We start from the raw sequence: 20,863 nt of genomic DNA, 5'->3' as shown, positions 1-20,863 counted from the left end.
TGGGAAAGAATTCAGAATCACTTTTCCACTTTCGCTAATAAAAGTTTGAGCTCATTACTAAGTGAGTTTTTCCACTCTTCAATAATTCTTTTCCTAAGTCAACCTTTTAGGAACTTACAGCCAATGGGAACAGGAGTTCAAACAAAAAGAAAGAGGAAAAACCTAAAACTCACAGTTTCTAAGGAGCACAAGATTCTTTTGTTTCTGGGCTGGGTAGTAACTTTCAACTCTTGTCGTTTTAAGGGTTTTAGATTAAAACAGGAAAAAGTATGACTGCTTAAAGGTGGTAATTCTCTTTTGATTGTGGAAAAAAATTTCTCTGCCGTGTTTTCCCACCGATTGCGAAGTCTTCAAGGATGGGCGACGGACGGCGTTCGTACCGGCTGCCCGCCCTCCAGAGGCTTCCAGCAGACGGCCGTCGTCTCCGCTGCCGCCAGGACAGCCGCCCTCCGCGCCCCGTGGCCGCCTCTGCTCCAGACGCTGGAAACGCGCCTCCCCCGCGGCGAGCGTCCGGGGACGCAGGGGACGACGCGTGACGCCACGGGGCCGCCGCCCAATCAGACGCGGCGTCGCGGAAATTTTGACCTTTAAGGCTGCGCCGGCGTCGAGCCGGCCGGCGCTCGGCGGGATGGAGGAGGAGGCGGCGGTGGCCGTGTGCGTGCGCCTGCGGCCGCTCAACATCAGGTAGGCCGTCGGCAGCTCGGCCGCTCGCCCTTGGTGCGCGGTCCCGGCCCGGGCGAGAGACGGGCCGGCCGGGGCTTCTCTCGACGCTGCGCAGCCGGCTCCCTGCGCGCTGGCCGCTGGCCCGGCCGCCCGGTGTCCCGGGGCGCGAGGCCCAGGCTGCTCGCTGCGCCCAGGCTTCGCTCCGGCGGCGGCTGGCTCAGCGTTCAGGACGCTGCGAGCCTGATATTCGCCCATTTGGAATTCTTTCCTTTTGGTACAGTGTAGACACTACCGTCGTTGCCCCGTGGATCTTACATTCTAGAGGAGGAGACACAGAGGTCATGAACCCTATAGAGAGAGCAGGAAGGGCAAGAAATGATGTCTGTTTGCTTCTCTAGTCTCTGCCCCTCCCTCAGAATACTAACACATTTTTGCATTTGAGAAATATGTGTTAAATGTTACTGTGTTAAATAAAGGGGAATATCAAGACGAGGACTTCCCTCTTGTCTAGGAGCTCATTATCTAATGCTTTAGAAGACAGCTCCGGAACAAAACCATCACGACACTGTGACAGGTGCTGTGACGGGCAGGTGGGGAGTGTGCCGGAGGGGTCATTAGCCCCACAGCGAGATGACGGCGTGGGAGACGGGCAGGGCTGGTGTCAGGAAAGTCCTGACACTTTTCAGGGAGAAAGAATAGTTACGTTACTTGATGGAAACGGAAGTCGGGGTATTCCAGGCACAGAGGGATTAAATCTCTTCTCTTGGGGGAACCTTCAGATAGTTGATTTGTCTTGAGTTAGGGTGTATATAGGAAGTCAGAGGAAGCAAAGGTTGAAGAGAGAAATAAACATGATCGAAGTCTCACGTGCCGTGTGTTGAGGATTTCGGATGGTTTTGAAAGATGTTAAGCAAGAAGGATAATCGGAGTTGCGTTTGAATGTATCTTTTCAGCATACAGTGCTGGGTGGGGGAAGGGCGTGAAGACCTTCCCAGGGACGCTCCGGTGAGAGGGCAGGAGGTCAGGGAAGCCCCATTGAAGAGTGGTGACCCCTTAAAGGTGGACTTTCCACATTTCTCCCAATTATAGTATAGGTCATTACCATCCTTTAAAATATTCTTCAGAAGACGAAATCTTTTAAATTATCTTTCATATAACAGACTTCAAAACTAGTTATAAAATGCACTGTTTTTATTCTTTTAGAGAAGAAGCTCTTGGAGAAGATACGCAAGTTTACTGGAAAACTGACAATAATGCTATTTATCAAGTTGATGGAAGTAAATCCTTCAATTTTGGTAAGCTTATAATAGCATCAAAAGTAAACATATTATCCTTTTCCTTTTAAGAGTACAAAAGGCTTATCCAGAATACTGGATTTGACATTAAAGATAAGACTAAGCCGTCTGTAAACTGCTTCAGTGGAAGATTTGAAAAATTGCTCATCCATCCTTTATGATAAGTAAGATAATGAATTGATGTTTAAAACACAGTTATAGTCATAATGCCTTATGACTGAAACTAACATTTTTCCTCTTATTCATTAGTGTATTTGTGGCCTAAGACTCCGTAAGCCCAAAATATGTTGCTTAATGTCAAGTCATCTTTAAGATCTTTCAGTTAGGTATATTCTTTCCACAATTATTTTCAAGAAAACTCTTTAAAGAATAAATAGTGAAGATATTCCTTCTTGGCTAGAATACAGCGGGTACCTACTGCCCCTTTTGTGGAGCTTGTCATATGGTGGGAAGAAAGACTTTAGACTACTAATTACACTTATGATGACATGGCTTTGTGGGAGTTTCTAGCAGGGGATCTAACTAGCTTAGGTACCCGGCACCTGTAGGATGAGCGAGAGCTAGCTAGGGCAAAAGGACTTGGAGGCCCTCAAGGTTGGCCAGGCTGATTTGTGTATTGATTTAGCACATTCTGTATAGTGCTGACCATGTGCCGGACACTGTTCTAAGCACCTCATATATATTAACTCATTTAATCCTCCTAACAAGCCCATGTGATAGGTACCTTCCCATTTTAATGAGGAACTGAAACGCAAATCACACAGCCAGCAAATGGAGGAGTCAGATCTGTGTTCCAGCCACACTGCCATGCTGCCACGTAGGCACCACAAAGCACAGTAAGGTCCCCTCAACAACCTTAGGAGTGAGAGTGATTAGGTTGTTGACTTAGTGTTATGCTAGAAAGCCAATATCTAAGCCTTTAGAGTAAAGATGTATAGAATAGAAAATGATTCCTGGTAAAGGACTATTTGATAGTATCAACATAAATTTTTAAAAGGTAGAACAGTATGTTCCAGAGATGATAAAACCAAGAACAAGGGATACACAGGCATTCTGACTCAAGTGCTGCAGGTTCTCAGTAGCTGTGTATGCTCACAAGGGGTTTGGACTCACCTACCTGTCTGAAGCAGCTGGTATTAAGATTTGAATCATCCTGCCATCTCTCCTTGCCCTGAACTCCTGACCCCTGGCAGCATTCAGATGGCACTTTGGTTTTCCATAGGGTTCTACCTGCAAGTGCAGATGTTGGTCATGGTGCAAGCCGTGTGAGCACTGAATTTCTCAAGACAGTTGATACATTTCCCTCCTGACTGACAAATCCATTTCTTGGGGGCTTTCTAATGTGAGCCCACCACTGAGAGAGTGGTCCATTTTTGATGCACCAACAAATGAGAGACCACATCCTGGACTGGTGGATTCATCATGGCAAGTGCTACCTAACCCCAGCCCTCAGCAGCCAGCCAACCAGCTGTTCTCTGTAACACTTCAGCTTGGCTCGGTGCTTTTCTTCCAATTGTCTGTGTTTCTTGGTTTAGTTTGAGCCAGGCCTTCTTGCTAGATATGTTATAAACACTAAAATTTCTCAAAGAATAGTAATAGTTTGCATTTCCTAAGTATTAACCATATGTTCACAGTAATTCTCTAAGGAAGATAATATATATTCACTTTACAGGTTAGGGAAGTGAGGCACAGAGACATCATCCACGTTGCCCGAGGTCACATAGCTTGTAAGTGACAGAACCAGGATTTGCAGGCAGTCTGATTCCAGATCCCCAGGTTCAGCCACTATGCCTCACTGCCTCTTGAAAGCACATAAGATAGCTGACTTGTGTTTTTTTGTGTGAGAACCAGCACATTTTACTTTATAGAGAAGTGTATTTTCAGAGGACCAATAAGTTGAAGAAAATATTGTGAGTTAAATATTTTATCATACCATATCCTGACAATTTTATTTCTTTGGGCAGCTACTAATTCAAAGTGAAAACACAGTTGATTTGTTTAGTTTAACTTGTGTGTTTTTTTTTTTTAGATCGTGTCTTTGACAGTGATGAATCTACTAAAAATGTGTATGAGGAAATCGCAGTACCAATCATAGATTCTGCCATACAAGGCTACAATGGTTTGTATCCACTGCAGAAACGTTTTATTTAGTCTTGGGTGTGTGTTCAACAGTATTGATAGTTTTACATACTCTCGATGCTTTTTCAATCTTTGTGTGTGTGTTTTTGTGTCCCCAGGTACTGTATTTGCCTATGGGCAGACTGCTTCAGGAAAAACATATACCATGATGGGTTCAAAAGATTATTTGGGAGTAATACCCAGGGCAATTCATGACATTTTCCAAAAAATTAAGAAGGTAAATAGCCAAATTTCCGGTACATACGGGTAAAAGCAGTCACCTCTTGTCATGGTGGAAGGAAGCAGGTTTACAGTTCTCTTTCGATTATCCACGGGGAAGGAAGAAAGGCATAGCGTACATTTGCTTTCCCCACAGCCTTGCTTTAGAGCTTAGAGTCCTTTCATTCTTTCCCTTGAATCCTGAAGCAGTGCTGCTCCTGTCACAAAGCAGGCATTGAGGAACAAGAAATCTTAACCCTGCCTTTGAGGAGCTGTCCGTGATCGTTCAGGAGCAGGAGAGGGTAGATGTGGTGAGAAGACCAGGATAGGCAACCTAATCAGTTAAGGCGGGTTTTCAATTTGTTTTTTCCTTACTGTTTTAATGATTTTTAATGTTCTTATTTGAACATCTGTTTGTAGGGTTTTATTTTAAGCTTAGAGAGTTGGACTGGGCACCCTCTTCTTCGAATTTTATGATGCCATACTTTTCATTATTTCTGAAACAATGCTTTTATATTTCTTTTTTTTTTTTTTAAAGATTTTATTTTTTCCTTTTTCTCCCCAAAGCCCCCCGGTACATAGTTGTGTATTCTTCGTTGTGGGTTCTTCTAGTTGTGGCATGTGGGATGCTGCCTCAGCGTGGTCTGATGAGCAGTGCCATGTCCGCGCCCAGGATTCGAACTAACGAAACACTGGGCCGCCTGCAGCGGAGCACGCGAACTTAACCACTCAGCCACGGGGCCAGCCCCAATGCTTTTATATTTTTGTGTTTACTTTTGTCAATATAGAACCATAGGATTTTTTTTGTTTGTTTTACAAAGATAACTTCTCAAAGAATATTTTAATGTTTATTATGAGCACATCAACATTCAGTATTAGGTTTTCATAACTGGGTGATCTCTGATGTTTTTACATATGTTTTCCCCTAGTTTCCTGATAGGGAATTTCTCTTACGTGTGTCCTACATGGAGATATACAATGAAACCATTACAGACTTACTCTGTGACACTCAAAAAATGAAGCCTTTGATAATTCGGGAAGACTTCAATGTAAGTAACAGTGGCTCAAACAATACAGTTACTTATTGGGATTATAGTTCATGAACATTAACCTTTACTTTCCATTATTTTTTAAAATGTCTCCTGTTTCTGTGATTTGTTTTTTGTTTTCTTTCTTAAATGTTTATGAGATCATCTTTTAAGTGATGTGTATCATTTTGAAATGTTGACAGTTGTAATATTTTTGTGTAAGGGCCTCAAAAGAACAAGATGGAAGTATCAGGTTAGAATTTGGTGTGCTTTTGTATAGGATATAAATTGTAAATATCATAGATTTACTTCTTATTTTTATACAGAGTAATATTCTCCATTTTCTACTTTTAACTTCTACAAATTAATTCTGTAATAGTTTGCACCTTCTCTTGAGATGCACACTTTTAAGTGACTTCTATTTCTCTACTCTTCCCATCATTAACCTTGTTTCAGAGGAATGTATATGTGGCTGATCTCACAGAAGAAGTTGTTTATACACCAGAAATGGCTTTGAAGTGGATCACAAAGGGAGAAAGTAAGACTTTATGCTGTATTTCCTCAAAACACTTGTAGAATAGTAAAAACTATTCACTTGAATGTATTTAGGCTTCAAATCACACTTTTCACTTTTAAGCTACAGTAAAAGTTAATGTTTTTCTTTGGATTTTAATATATGCCGCTGAAATATGACTCATTTTTACAGAGAACAGACACTATGGAATCACAAAGATGAATCAAAGGAGCAGTCGTTCTCATACCATTTTTAGGATGGTGGGTAATTCTCTCTCTACTTGGTCTTTCCAATTAAGAAGACACTAATTTTTCTACAAGTTGCCTTTTCTGTCTAGATTTTGGAAAGTAGAGAGAAAGGTGAACCCTCTAATTGTGAAGGATCTGTCAAGGTGTCCCATTTGGTGAGTATTGGTAAACCCTGCTAATGTACTCTATGGGCCAAAGCAAAATTTAATTCAGCTGCTGGATGTTTGGTTTCATAAGAACTGTTAACTAAATAGGGAAAAACATCTATAAATTGGTAGTTTATTCTTATCGGTAGCATGAGATAACTAGTTAAAATATAGGAAAAATTCGGGGGTCTTTCTTCCTGTTATGTTATGGCTGCCATCTCCTAAAATTTAGATGTAATGGTTGTAGGAGTTGAGGCCTTTCCTAACCAGTAACGAAAGAGGATTTGGGTTTTTTTTTCCAATCTACATTTAAAACTTAAAGTAATCTTGGAATTTGGTGATTTTTTTTTAACTTAGTCTCAGCCAGTAGAATTGAGACTTGTGAGATCAACAGAAACCTAGATGGGATGGTTAAAAAATAAATCACATATTCAAGTTCGTTCTTAAGTACAATAAAAAAATACGTTTTATATTATGAGCACAATGTTTTATGGTTTTTATTTTTTTTAATGAAAAAAATTACATTTATTTAACCGATGGAAATGTTGCCACTGTTGACGATGTATTCAAAGTATGCATTCTGTAGATGGCACTCTCTTTGGTTTACAGCACAGGCCTTCCCATGCATCCTCCAAGTTGTGTTGGATCATATGCTGATTCACCCAGAGTTTCTTTTTGTTTTCAAATGGAGTGTTTCTTCCAATAAACTTTATTTTTCCCCCAAGGTAGTTTCTTTCTTTCTTTTTCTTTTTTCTTACTGTTCTGTTGGACATGCGTGTCAGTGAAAGCAAATTAAAATGAATTGAGGGGGTTTGCGGCATTCTACAGATCTGAAGAATTTATTGCAACAGGAGAAACCATTGTGGTCTTTCTTATCATTTAATTTTAACAGTCCGTAGATACTGGGACTTTTTGTTCCCCCTTAATTGCAATTTTTCTCCCAAATGGTGGGTTGAATTTATTTATTTATTTATTTATTTTTTATTGAGTTAATGATAGGTTACAATCTTGTGAAATTTCAGTTGTACATTACTGTTTGTCATTCGTGTTGTAGGTGCACCACTTCACCCTTTGTGCCCACCCCCCACCCCACCTTTCCCCTGGTGGCCACTAATCTGGTCTCTTTGTCTACATTTTTAAATTCCTCATGTGAGTGGAGTGAATCAGAGATTATCCTTCTCTAACTGGCTTATTTCACTTAACATAATTCCCTCAAGGTCCATCCATGTTGTTGCAAATGGGATGATTTTGTTCTGTTTTGCATCTGAGTAGTATTCCATTGTATATATATATACCACATCTTCTTTATCCATTCATCTGTTGATGGGCACTTAGGTTGCTTCCATATCTTGGCTATTGTAAATAATGCTGCAGTGAACATTGGGGTGCATAGGACTTTTGGAATTGCTGACTTCAAGCTCTTTGGATAGATATCCAGTAGTGGAATGGCTGGATCGTATGGTAGTTCTATTTTTAATTTTTTGAGGAATCTCCATACTGTTTTCCATAGTGGCTGCACTAGTTTGCATTCCCACCAGCAGTGTATGAGGGTTCCATTCTCTCCACAACCTCTCCAACATTTGTTAATATTAGATTTAGATATTTTTGTCATTCTAATGGGTGTAAGGTGATATCTTAGTGTAGTTTTGATTTGCATTTCCCTGATGATCAGTGATGATGAGCATCTTTTCATGTGCCTATTGGCCATCCGTATATCTTCTTTGGAGAAATGTCTGTTCATGTCTCCAGCCCATTTTTTGATCGGGTTGTTTGATTTTTTGTTGTTGAGTTGTGAGAGTTCTTTATATATTATGGATATTAAGCCTTTGTCAGGTATATGACTTGCAAATATTTTTTCCCAGTTAGTGGGTTGTTTTTTTGTTTCAATCCTGTTTTCATTTGCCTTGAAGAAGCTCTTTAGTCTAATGAAGTCCCATTTGTTTATTCTTTCTATTGTTTCCCTTCTCTGAGTAGACATGGTGTCCGAAAAGATCCTTTTAATACTGATGTCAAAGAGCGTACTGCCTACGTTTTCTTCCAGAAGCCTTCTGGTTTCAGGTGTCACCTTTAGGTCTTTGATCCATTTTGAGTTTATTTTGGTGAATGGTGAAAAAGAATGGTCAATTTTCATTCTTTTACATATGGCTTTCCAGTTTTCCCAGCACCATTTGTTGAAAAGACTTTCTTTTCTCCATTGTATGCACTCTGCTCCTTTGTCGAAGATAAGCTGTCCATAGGTGTATGGTTTTATTTCTGGGCTTTCAATTCTGTTCCATTGATCTGTGCACCTGTTTTTGTACCAGTACCATGCTGTTTTGATTACTGTAGCTTTGTGGTAAGTTTTGAAGTCAGGGATTGTAATGCCTCCCGTTTTGTTCTTTTTTCTCAGGATTGCTTGAGCAATTTGGGGTCTTTTGTTGCCCCATATAAATTTTAGGATTCTTTGTTCTAATTCTGTAAAGAATGTCATTGGGATTCTGATTGGGATGGTGTTGAATCTGTAGATTGCTTTAGGTAGAACGGACATTCTAACGATGTTTATTCTTCCAATCCATGTACATGGAATGTCTTTCCATCTCCTTATGTCGTCATCCAATTCTCTCAAAAAGGCCTTGTAATTTTCATTATATAGGTCCTTCACTTCCTTAGTTAAATTTACCCTAAGGTATTTTATTCTTTTTGTTGCTTTTGTGAATGGTATTGTGTTCTTGAGTTCTTTTTCTGTTAGTTCGTTGTTAGAATATGGAAATGCTACTGATTTATGCAAATTGGTTTTATACCCTGCAACTTTGCTGTAGTTGTTGATTACTTCTAAGAGTTTTCCAATGGATTCTTTGGGGTTTTCTATATATAAGATCATGTCATCTGCAAACAGCGAGAGTTTCACTTCTTCCCTCCCTATTTGGATTCCTTTTATTCCTTTGTCTTGCCTGATTGCTCTGGCCAGGACTTCCAGTACTGTGTTAAATAAGTGTGTACAGTACTGTGTTAAATAAGTGATGATACATGTCTCGTCCTGTTTTCATGGGGATGGTGCTCAGTTTTTGCCCATTGAGTATGATGTTGGCTGTGGGTTTGTCATATATGGCCTTTATTATGTTGAGATAGTTCCCTTCTATGCCCATTTTGTTCAGAGTTTTTATCATAAATGGCTGTTGGATCTTGTCAAATGCCTTCTCTGCATCTATTGAGATGATCATGTGGTTTTTATTCCTCAGTTTGTTGATGTGGTGTATCACGTTGATTGATTTGCGGATGTTGAACCATCCCTGTGTCCCTGGTATGAATCCCACCTGATCATGATGTATGATCCTTTTGATGAATTGCTGAATTCGGGTTGCCAAAATTTTGTTTAGAATTTTTGCATCTATGTTCATCAGTGATATTGGCCTGCAGTTCTCTTTTTTCGTGGTGTCCTTGTCAGGCTTTGGTATCAGCGTGATATTGGCCTCATAGAATGTGTTAGGAAGTGTTCCATCCTCCCTAATTTTTTGGAATAGCTTGAAAAGGATAGGTATTAAATCCTCTCTGAAAGTTTGGTAGAATTCCCCAGGAAAGCCATCTGGTCCTGAGGTTTTATTCTTTGGGATGTTTTTGATTGCTGTTTCAATCTCTTGCCTTGTGATTGGTCTGTTCAAATTGTCTGCTTCTTCTTGAGTGAGCTTTGGGAGATTGTAGGAGTCTAAGAATTTATCCATTTCCTCTAGGTTATCCATTCTGTTAGCATAGAGTTTTTCGTAGTATTCTCTTATAATCCATTGTATTTCTGCAGAGTCTGTTGTTATTTCTCCTCTTTCATTTCTGCTTTTGTTTATTTGAGCTTTCTCCCGTTTTTTATTTGTAAGTCTGGCTAGGGGTTTGTCAATTTTATTTATCTTCTCAAAGAACCAACTCTTTGTTTCGTTGATCCTTTCTACTGCCTTTTTTGTTTCAATAGTATTTATTTCTGCTCTGATTTTTATTATTTCTCTCCTTCTGCTGACTTTGGGCTTTGTTTGTTCTTCTTTCTCTAGTTCAGTTAGGTGTAGTTTAAGATTGCTTATTTGGGATTTTTCTTGTTTGTTAAGATGTGCCTGTATTGCAGTGAATTTTCCTCTTAACACAGCTTTTGCTGTATCCCATATGAGTTTGTATGGCATGTTATCATTTTCATTTGTTTCTAGGTATTTTTTCTTCTTTAATTTCTTCAACGATCCATTGCTTGTTCAGTAGTGTATTGTTTAGGCTCCACATCTTTGTGCCTTTCTCAGCTTTTTTCTTCTAATTAATTTCTAGCCTTATAGCATTATGATCGGAGAAGATGCTTGTTATTATTTCAATTTTTTTTAAATTTGTAGAGGCTTGCCTTGTTTGGCAACATATGGTCTATCCTTGAGAATATTCCATTTGCACTTGAGAAGAATGTGTATTCTGCTGTTTTAGGATGAAGTGATCTATATATGTCTATTAAGCCCAATTGTTTTTTCATTTAGCTCCACTATTTCCTTGTTGATTTTCTGTCTGGATGATCTGTCCATTGATGTGAGTGGGGTGTTGAGGTCCCCTACTATTATTGTGTTGTTTTTAACATCTTCCTTTAGGTCTGTTAATAGTTGCTTTATGAATCTTGGTGCTCCTGTGTTGGGTGCATAGATATTTATAAGTGTTATTTCTTCTTCATGAAGTGTCCCTTTGATCATTATATATTGTCCCTCTGTGTCTCTCTTTACCTGTCTTATTTTGAAATCTGCTTTGTCTGATATAGGAATTGCAACACCTGGTTTTTTTTTGCTTGCTATTAGCTTGAAGTATTGTCCTCCACCCTTTCACTCTGAACCTGTGTTTGTCCTTGAGGCTGAGGTGTGTTTCCTGGAGGCAACAAATTGTTGGATCTTGTTCTTTAATTCATTTTGCCACTCTGTGTCTTTTTATTGGAGAGTTCAGTCCATTTACATTGAGAGTGATTATTGATTCATGTGGACTTAATGCTGTCAATCTGTTGCTCGTTATCTGGTTTTCCTGTGTTTGTCTTCCTGTGTGCTTTAGCCTACCCATTTAATACTGCACTTTCTTATGCTGGGTTTCTTAGCTTTTTCCTTATTTATGTTTTGTGGCTTTGTTGTGTTTTTTAGTTTAGTGTCTACCCTGAAGTTTGTATTTTGAATCTCGTGTATAATATAGTCTATTCTCTGGTGGTCTCTTACTTACTTGGCCTAGACTAATTTAGTCCCTTTGCTCTTCCCCTCCTAAATTATTATTTTCATTTCTTTTTTTTTAAGATTTTATTTTTTTCCTTTTTCTCCCCAAAGCCCCCCAGTACATAGTTGTATATTCTTCGTTGTGGGTCCTTCTAGTTGTGGCATGTGGGACGCTGCCTCAGCGTGATTTGATGAGCAGTGCCATGTCTGCGCCCAGAATTTGAACCAACAAAACACTGGGCCGCCTGCAGCAGAGCGCGCGAACTTAACCACTTGGCCATAGGGCCAGCCCCGTTATTTTCATTTCTTATTCCAACTCGTGTTATGAGTTTGTAGTTAGAGTGATAAGATCCACTTTGCTTTGGTAGTTTCCTTACCTTTGTCCTAATGCTATAGGTGAATATTTGCTATCCTATTCTGGTTCTATTTATCTGTCTCCCTACTCTGTGGATTGTGTCCCCTTTCTCCCTTTTTTCTTTTTTCAGGTATGAGAGCCTTCTTGAGGATTTCTTGTAGTGGAGGACTTTTGGTTACAAATTCCCTTAACTTTTGTTTGTCTGGAAAAGATTTAATTTCTCCCTCACATCTGAAGGATATTCTTGCTGGATAGAGTATTCTTGGCTAAAGATTTTTATCTTTTAAAGTTTTGAATATGTCACTCCATTCTCTCCTAGCTTGTAAATTTTCTGCAGAGAAATCTGCTGAAAGTCTGATAGGAGTTCCTTTGTAGGTTATTTACTTCTGTCTTGCTGCCCTGAGTATTCTTTCTTTGTCTTTCATTTTTGCCATTTGTACTACTATATGCCTTGCAGTAGGTCTTTTCACATTGACAAATCTAGGAGATCTGAAAGCTTCCTCTACACACATTTCTCCCTCAATCCCTAGATTTGGGTAGTTCTCTTCTATAATTTCATTAAGAACACTTTCTGCTCCATTTTCCTTTTCCACGTTCTTGGGAATTCCTATTATCCATAAATTCTTTCTTCTCATTGAATCCGCTATCTCTCAGAGATTTTCCTCATTTTTTTTAACTCTTAGTTCTCTTTCTTCCTCTGTCTGGAGCCATTCGGCCTGTATATCTTCAATTATGCTAATTTGCTCCTCTCTGGTGTCTACACAGGCATTCAGGGAGTCCGTATTCTGTTTTATCTGGTCCATTGTGTTTTTCATCTCTAGTTATTCTGTTTGATTCTTCTTTATAATTTCAATCTCTTTTGTGAAGTAACTCCAGAACTCGTTGGCTTGTTTCTCTATCTTTCTCTCTATCTCATTGGGTTTTTTGATTATAGCTGCTCTGAACTCATTTTCACTTAGTTTACCTATTTCTAAGTTCTCAGGACTTAATTCTGTGTTTTTATTGTTTTCCTTCTGGTCTGGAGCTTTTATAAATTGCTGGATGGTAGAGGAGCGGTTTTTTCACATGGTGGTAGAATTGAGTTGCAGTTACAGCCTGTTGCCACTATATGGGGGTTGAGAGCCGCGTGTTTTGAGCTCTCCGCCTTCGGACAAGATGGCAGCACCCAGCATTGTTTGCCAGGGGGAGGGGCTGTTTTTCTGGCTCGCCGATCTGGATTTGGATCAGTTCTGTTTTCTGGTCTCCTGAGGCCCTGGGTTTATGGGGTCCCCACACACGGAAGCTTTCCCCCATCAGCGGGTTTCCACTATACCGGCGGCAGGAGTCCTGGGCAATCCCCCGGTCACGTGGCCCCTCCCCCACTCCTTCCCTCACCTGCGGCAGTGATCCCAGACTCTAGGGGAGGGAGCGAAGTTCTCTCCTACCCTGTTCCAGCTCCTCTGAGGCCAGCAGCAGGGTCTCTGTCCTCCGTCTTTTTGATACTCTAGGTCTCTGATCTCCTGGCATTAGGTTTATTAGCTGAAATTCAGTTTTTTTTCAGTCCTTTGTTGTAGTTTGGAGGGGAGAGAGTCCCAGGTCACCTCACCCCGCCATTTTGCTCCACCCACCCCGTCCATGAGCACAATGTTTTAGACTGTAAATCGCTTGAAGGGAAGAGTAATGTCTAATTCATCTTTATAGCCCCAACACATCGTATGTAGTTTATATTCAATACCTGTTTGTTGAATGAGTGAACATAAGCATTATGCAAACACTCCTTACCACATAAGTAAACCTCCCATTTCCTTCTTGCTGCGCTGTATCAATTCTCTCTATTTTTGTGCTTCCTTCCTATTCCTTACCATTATTACTTTATTCTCTGTCTTCAGGACCTAAATTCTTTAGCTTGATGTGGGATACGATTTAAGATTATTCTGTTTGGGAGCTGGCCCCGTGGCCAAGAGGTTGAGTTCACATGCTGCTTTGGAGGCCTGGGGTTTCGCCACTTTGGATCCTGGGTGCGGACCCAGCACCGCTCATCAGGCCACGCTGAGGTGGTGTCCCACATAGCACAGCCAGAAGGACCTACTACAACTAGAATATACAACTGTGTGCTGGGGGGCTTTGGGGAAAAGAAGAAGTGGGGGGGAAGATTGGTAACAGATGTTAGCTCAGATGCCAATCTTTAAAAAATAAAGATTATTTTATTTGAAAACTTCAGGGAAAAAACGAGTAAATCTATAATATGTTTATTCACTTTGAGATTTTGAAAAATCACTCAAGTATCTAATTCTAGTTCACCCCAGTTATTTTACTACACAGTATAATGTCTATTATAATAGCCTATTCTTTCTTCAGTTTAACAATAAAAAACCCCACAAAACCTAACTTCTGTTTTGTTTTCCAAACCTGGCCTGTGATATTTCACTGCAATTTTTAACTTTTCTCTTAATAATGTAGCTTTAATACTCTTGACATATTCAGTGATCCATTTGGTGACTTTTCTTGTGTTCTTTGATGTTCTATTATCTGGCGACCTTAGATATCATCAAGTCCAGCCCTCCAGCCTCCCGCTCACTCTAAGTATCTTCTTGGAAAGAAGTCTTCCCCAGAGTCATTTTCTGGCTCTTTGGAGGGAGTCTCTGAGTGTCTCCTGGCCTTTCTGGGAGAATAATATCCAGGTTCTCTTAGCTCTGCTCCGTCTCTGTTCCCTTCTGTGGCTTCTTTTCCCTACTTTTCTAACAAAAACTCAGGCGTGTTCTGTGGCCTTTCTTACTTCCCCGTTGCCCTCTGACATTTGGTTCACATTTGTCTTTTGATGACAGCCATATATTTATTTTGTCTAGAGCTCTGAGTTCTAATTCATATCTTCCTAAAGATTGTTATAATGGTGTGTCTCACTGATATCTCAAATTTTAGTGTGTCTAAAACCAAGTTATTTCTTCCTACCATGGTGAATATTCCTTTTTTCCAGTATTATCAGTGTTATCCTGGTCACCTAGGCTGGAAACCCAAGTCAGTTTCACCTCATCTTTTTCTGCCTTCTCTTTTGTCCCGTCATCCCCGTTTTTTATTGATGCTACCCTTTAGCATTCCATGGGTGTCATACTCAAGTCCTCATCTCTTGAATTACTGTATCATTCCCCTGGACCTGGCCCCCATGACCTGGTTTTGCTTCTTCAGTCTGTTATGCAGATTTCTGATGTCACTAAGCTTGTGTCGTGTCACTTCCTTGGACAAGATCTGGCCACTCTTAACCAGTCTAACTTGACGTCCTTCTGCTCCATGTGCGCTCCTCTCTTAAGGATAGGTTGGGCCACTTGGTATCTTTGAACACTAATGCTTATTCCCATCTTTATACCTAAGTTCATGCTGCCTTCACCACCACTTCACCCCTTTATTATGTATCTAGGCCATCTGTGGTAGATACTACACAGGAAAGGTGAGACTTCTTTGAATGTTTTAAAGAAAGAAGTATCTGAGACAGGACTCCAAAGCAGAAGTGTGTAATCACCTGCTCATCACTGGAGGTCTCCACAGAGACAAATAATTTAAATCTTTGACTTTCTTTTAATGCATTAAGAATATTTGCGGAGGCTTTACAGTGTTCTGAGCCCAGGACTGGGCTCTGAGATTAAAAGAGTAAAGAAGACATCCCTCCATACTTACTGTCTCCATGGCAACCTCCCTAGTCCAGGCCGCCTTGTCTCCATTCACATTCCTGCCCCAGCCTCCTAACTGGGCTCCTGGCTACGGTCTTGCCCCTCTCCAATCTGTTTGCCCCCCAGGGGCCCAGGTGACCCTTGAGGAAGTTCAGTCAAGCATGTCACTCTTGTCAAAGCCGTCCAATGGCTTCCCATTGCATCCCAAAAACCCGCTTCTGTACCCTATCTTGTCCCATCTCTCCTTCACCAACTCTGCCACAATGCCCTTTCCATTTCTTGAACACACCAAGCTCATTTCTGCTTTGTGACTGGTGTGCTGGTTGTTCTTTAATCTGGAGTATGGTTCCCTTGGTCTTTGCAGGGCTGGCTCCCTCTTCTCCGTCCTTCCAGATCTTAGCTGAATTGGGGGACTTCCCCTGCCATCCTGCCCAAAGAGCCTGTCCTGTCCTTTCCTCTTCCCACTTCTAACACTCTGTTTAAATTGTCTGTATTACGCTTAACATGCTATGTTTCTTATTTGTTTGTCTTTTTCTCTCCTCTCACTAACTTCCTCCTCCCCGAGTCCCACCCTGTGCAGAACATAAGCTGAGAGCAGGGTCCTCATTTGCCTGTTGCGCTGCCATATCCCTAGCACCTAACGTGCTGCCTGCAGCACGACAGGCAGTCAGTTCTTTCCAACAATATTTGTGAAATGGAAGAGAGGCCCATGGTTTTAAAGATGCTACAGTGTGGTCAGAGACGCAAATAACTAGCTCAACACAGTAAGTGCTATAATAACCAGTCATATCTATAAAGACCTCTGGGTACACCGTTGAAAGGTCAATTCATTCACGGTATAGGGAAGGAAGGATCAAGTTGACAAAGCTACACTGGGAAGGTGGCAGTTGCCTTTGGTCGTGAAGGAAGAGTAGGGGCAGACTAGAACATCAGAATCAGCGAAACACAGGGAATGGCAAAGGGTAGCTGTGCATGGTGTGGAGGGCATAGTCCGTAGTTCAGCCAGAGTTAAGAGTAACTGATGGACAGAAATGAGGCTAGAGCAACACAAGTGCCGGATTATAAAGAATCGTATTCACCATGGTAAGATTTCGAACTTTGTGTAGGAAAGTGAACCTATTCTGGCAGCATTATGGAGGAGGTATTATAAAGAAGGAACAAGATGTTGAGCTCAGTTTGACTCAGACAAGGGAAGGCTTAAATAGTGAGGTGAGAAACAAGGAAACAGATGGGGTGTTCAGATAAACCATGGGTTAAAAATGTTCTTCCAGTACTTTGGATTTTATTATTTCAAGTTACACTTCCTAAAGGTTTATTTTCATCTCCTGCAGAATTTGGTTGATCTTGCAGGCAGTGAAAGAGCTGCTCAAACAGGTGCTGAAGGTAATGAAAACTCATGAAATATTTTGGTCTGAAAGTCCTCCTGTTCTTTAACAGAGTAAAAGTGCCACCATGCATTTTAGAGACTAATAAAGTAATGATAATTTTGTGATAAAAGTCTTTAACAGAAAAAGCAGCTTCCTTATCTGGCTTATTATCTGCTTTGTGCTGCTGTAGCGTTAGTTAAAAAGATGAAACTCTGTCGTTGACAGGATTTATAGTTGGAAAGCTCCTGAGAGTCCCATGAACACCATAATCAGTAAGGAAATTCAGAAAAGTGGCAGGATACAAAATTAATCTATAGACATGAGCACCTCCTAACACAACAGCCGGTTGGAATATTTAATGTACGAAAAGACCCCCTTTGCAATAATGACTTAAAAGGCATAATACCTAGGAAGAAACTCAACAAAAATTGTATAAGACCAAAATAAGGAAAACATTAAAACAGACCTGAAAGAGGTAACCAAACACTGAGACAAATGAAAACGCATACTTAGATGGGAAGTTTCAGAACCATAAAGATGTCAGGCCTCTCTCTGTGTTAGTTTCCTGCAGCCTGACATAGAGACACTCAGCTGAGTGTGGCCTGTACCCACCACACCAGTGGATCCTCAGACCTGTGAACAAGAAATAAATGCCTGTTGCTTTAAGCTGGCTTGTTAAACAGCAGTATTCCAGCAATAGCTGAATAACGCACCTGTGCAATAACTGCTGTTCAGAAGGATTTGTTGCAGTATTTTTTGTGTACATGGCAGATTGAACACCTGCATGTCCCTCAGCAGGGTGCTAGGTAAATAAATTCTGATACATCCATACAATGGAATTCTATGCTGTAAAAAAGAGTGAAAAAGACCAATGTTTACCAATAAGATAGATGACATATTGCCAAGTGAAAAAAGCAAAGTGCAAAATAGTGTGTATAGTATGTTACTATTTATGTAAAGAAGAAAGGGGAAAAATTAATACGTATGAACTTGTATTTCTAAAAATCTCTAGAAGAATAAACTAATAATAGTTCTTGGTTAGAGCGATAGGAACTGGTTGAAAGGAGAATAAAGTGAGAGAAACCTTTTTCAGTAGACTTCCGTTTAAGACATGTGAGCATATTAACAGTTTAAAAATAAGGACTTTTGGTTGTGAACCTCTAGGAACTAACTTGGTTGCACGTCATTAGTTGCCTGTATTGGAGGTTTGGAAAAATAGATTTGAATTGAGGAGTTCGAGGAGCTCTTTTAGGACGTGGTGCAGACATGGGCTTTCCTGCATTCTTATTCTTTTCTTAGTCGTCTTTTTCGAGCTGTTTCTCTTGGGTGAGAGCCTTTCTGCTTCACGTGATGGGTGGGAGGAAGGGAAGGGCGCCTGTCAGCAGTGGGAGGAAAGGTGGGCGCAGATCTAATTTGAAGCACAGACTGTAGCATCTGACCCTGCAATTTCTAATTTCTCCCATAAATTACTGATAAATAAGTTCATCATCTAGTACAGGGGCCAATTTGTTTTCTTATTTATTTAATAAATGCAGGTGTGCGACTCAAGGAAGGCTGTAATATAAATCGTAGCTTATTTATTTTGGGACAAGTGATCAAGAAACTTAGTGATGGACAAGTTGGGTAAGTTTGTCCCATTGTACATTTACCTATTAATGCTTACGTTTTTCATTAGGTTGAAAATTATGATATTTCAGTGACACTCAAATAAATGTACTGATACCCCTGTATGTTCAAAAGCTTCTGTGATTCTATGAGCATGCGTTGCTTCTTATATGTATGACCGTGACCTACTAAATTTACTTTATATTTTAAATATTTTCTAGTTAGTAGTTTTGCTCTGCCTCAAGTAACCAGTAAAGAATGAATTTTTTAAACTGTAGCAAATTTAAGGTTCTGCGTTAAAAATAAACCACTTTTGTTATATAAAAAGTTTTACTCTTTTTCTCCCCAAACTCATCTCTCACTAAGTGGTTTCATAAATTATCGAGATAGCAAATTAACACGAATTCTCCAGAATTCCTTGGGAGGAAATGCAAAAACACGCATTATCTGCACAATTACTCCAGTGTCTTTGGATGAAACCCTGACTACTCTCCAGGTGAGTTTGATTTTTATCTCGAATCAATATGGGGGAAATCATCTTTCAGAAGGAAAAATTAGCTACTAAAATTAGGTGTAATTTTTTGTAATTGACATAACATACCTGTTAAAATAAAATTGGTGTGTCTACTAAATAGCATTCCTTAATCTTCCCAAACTTCAATCATTCATATCCTGCCTCCCCAATTTTTGCCACATCCAACAATATTTTATTGAAATTGACTTGATTTTTTCTTAAATAACTCACTTTTTAAATTTAACTTATTATAAAAGGAAACTTTCTATCAGTCCCATAAATGAAAAACTGGTTATCACTTGGAACAAACAGAAGGTGACCCAAAAAATGGGTGTGCGTGTTTATAACAAAATAATTCTTAAGTTCCTGCTAACAAATTGTTGCCTGCCTTTGCTCTGAGCCTAAGGCCTGTATTTTCTGTTTTCAAAAGAAAAGAAGAATGAGAACTGTCAGTAGAATAGCTGTCTCAATGAAGGGTTCAGTGTTATTTAATGGGCACCCTCACGTACCCAGTTAAAGTTACTTTTGACACTCATGCTCTAAGAAACATCACTTTAAGTAGCTATTGAGCGCTGGATCAAGGTTCTGTCAGAGAAACAAAGGTAGGAGATAGCGTTCCTGGCTTCACAGAATTTATAGTCTTATAGTGAAGATAAGACCTGTCTTCCAGCGTGATTTCCTTGGATTAAAAGTTAAGTGGCTAATAAGTAGGACAGAGTTCAAAGGAAGGAGAGGTGCTTTTGACTGGAAGTGAAGCTTCAGCGCAGAGGGAGCATTTGCCCTGGACTTTGAGGAGTAGATGGATTCCAGTGAGCCAGGGTGTGTAGGCTCTCTGTTGGCATCTGTCTTCAAGATATTTCTCTGACCCTCCTGAAGACTAGTGGCAAAGGTAAGTTATGGACATTGTTACAGGGACGTAGAATGCTGTGTGTTCAGAAGCTGTAAGCCACCTGGGAAGCTTTTACTGATGTTTCTTTACAAAAGAAAATTACAAGAAACCTAAATATTAATTAAACTAATCTTTTGGTGTCAACGTTTAACACTCTTGTATTTTTTCCCAGTTTGCCAGCACTGCTAAATATATGAAGAATACTCCTTATGTCAATGAGGTGTCTAGTGATGAAGCTCTCCTGAAAAGATATAGAAAAGAAATAATGGATCTTAAAAAACAATTAGAGGAGGTATGTATGAACTGTGTATTTCAGTAAAGAATAGAGATGGATTTAGAATTGAGATCTGCCTACATGCCCAGAGACTCTTAAATCCTCAATATCTGAGTTCTACAATCTAAATTTAAAACAAATAGTTTTTAACTAAGGAGAAATCAACCCGTAAAAACTTTACTATAAACTGCAAGATTTGGTTTCTTGAAATTATTTTAGATTTTGTTTTTCATTTCCAAAGGGCAAAATTTGAGATTTTCAAATGGGCCAAGTAGAGATACGTTTTTTTAAGAGATAAAAACTGTCACAAATACAGAGAATTAGGTTAAAAAGAGAGACCATGAATAGTGTTTAAAACTACTTTGTTTCATTTTACATTATCTTGAATTCCTCTTCTAGCCCTAAGATAGCAATCTAATAAGATAGCATAATTGCTTGTCATTACCATTTGTTTGTTTAAACCATCATGGTCCCCAGTCTGTAAAAAACTTACATTTTACTGATCTTTTTAAAAATGACCTAAAATGTCAAATGGCGGTCTTAGAAGGATCTCTCTTCCTTTGCTATAGGTATTCAAGTCTCTGCTTTATGATTTCTCTGCCTATTTATATATTTTTAGTCAATTAATAGAATTGCTTTAACAGCATTGATATAATCTTATACATGGCATATAGAATAGTGACATGAGGAGAAATGTATATTTTACCCTATTATAAGTTTGAGAAATTATTGATTATGGTAACTGCATATTGGTGTTCTGCAGGTAGGGCATATTTTATTTCAATAAAATTAAAATTCTCAGGCCAGCCC

The 20,863-nt window shown here is 39.7% G+C and overlaps 1 protein-coding gene across 1 annotated transcript in view; it reads left to right on the top strand.

Annotated features, from left to right (window-relative positions):
* Window positions 1-308: 308 nt before the first annotated feature.
* LOC139044361 (centromere-associated protein E-like) overlaps window positions 309-20,863 on the top strand; it is a 79,871-nt gene continuing 59,316 nt past the window's right edge. The window contains exons 1-12 of the mRNA XM_070503811.1: window positions 309-684; window positions 1,867-1,958; window positions 3,988-4,077; window positions 4,196-4,314; window positions 5,225-5,344; window positions 5,780-5,861; window positions 6,030-6,097; window positions 6,175-6,240; window positions 16,736-16,787; window positions 18,307-18,394; window positions 18,743-18,872; window positions 19,952-20,071. Coding sequence (XP_070359912.1) covers window positions 629-684; window positions 1,867-1,958; window positions 3,988-4,077; window positions 4,196-4,314; window positions 5,225-5,344; window positions 5,780-5,861; window positions 6,030-6,097; window positions 6,175-6,240; window positions 16,736-16,787; window positions 18,307-18,394; window positions 18,743-18,872; window positions 19,952-20,071 — 1,083 coding nt within the window. The 5' untranslated portion in view covers window positions 309-628. The remainder of the gene's footprint in view (window positions 685-1,866; window positions 1,959-3,987; window positions 4,078-4,195; window positions 4,315-5,224; window positions 5,345-5,779; window positions 5,862-6,029; window positions 6,098-6,174; window positions 6,241-16,735; window positions 16,788-18,306; window positions 18,395-18,742; window positions 18,873-19,951; window positions 20,072-20,863) is intronic.

The sequence above is a fragment of the Equus asinus genome, unplaced genomic scaffold, assembly GCF_041296235.1.
Source record: "Equus asinus isolate D_3611 breed Donkey unplaced genomic scaffold, EquAss-T2T_v2 contig_803, whole genome shotgun sequence".
Lineage (NCBI taxonomy): Eukaryota > Metazoa > Chordata > Mammalia > Perissodactyla > Equidae > Equus > Equus asinus.
This window is presented reverse-complemented; position numbering and strand designations above follow the sequence as displayed.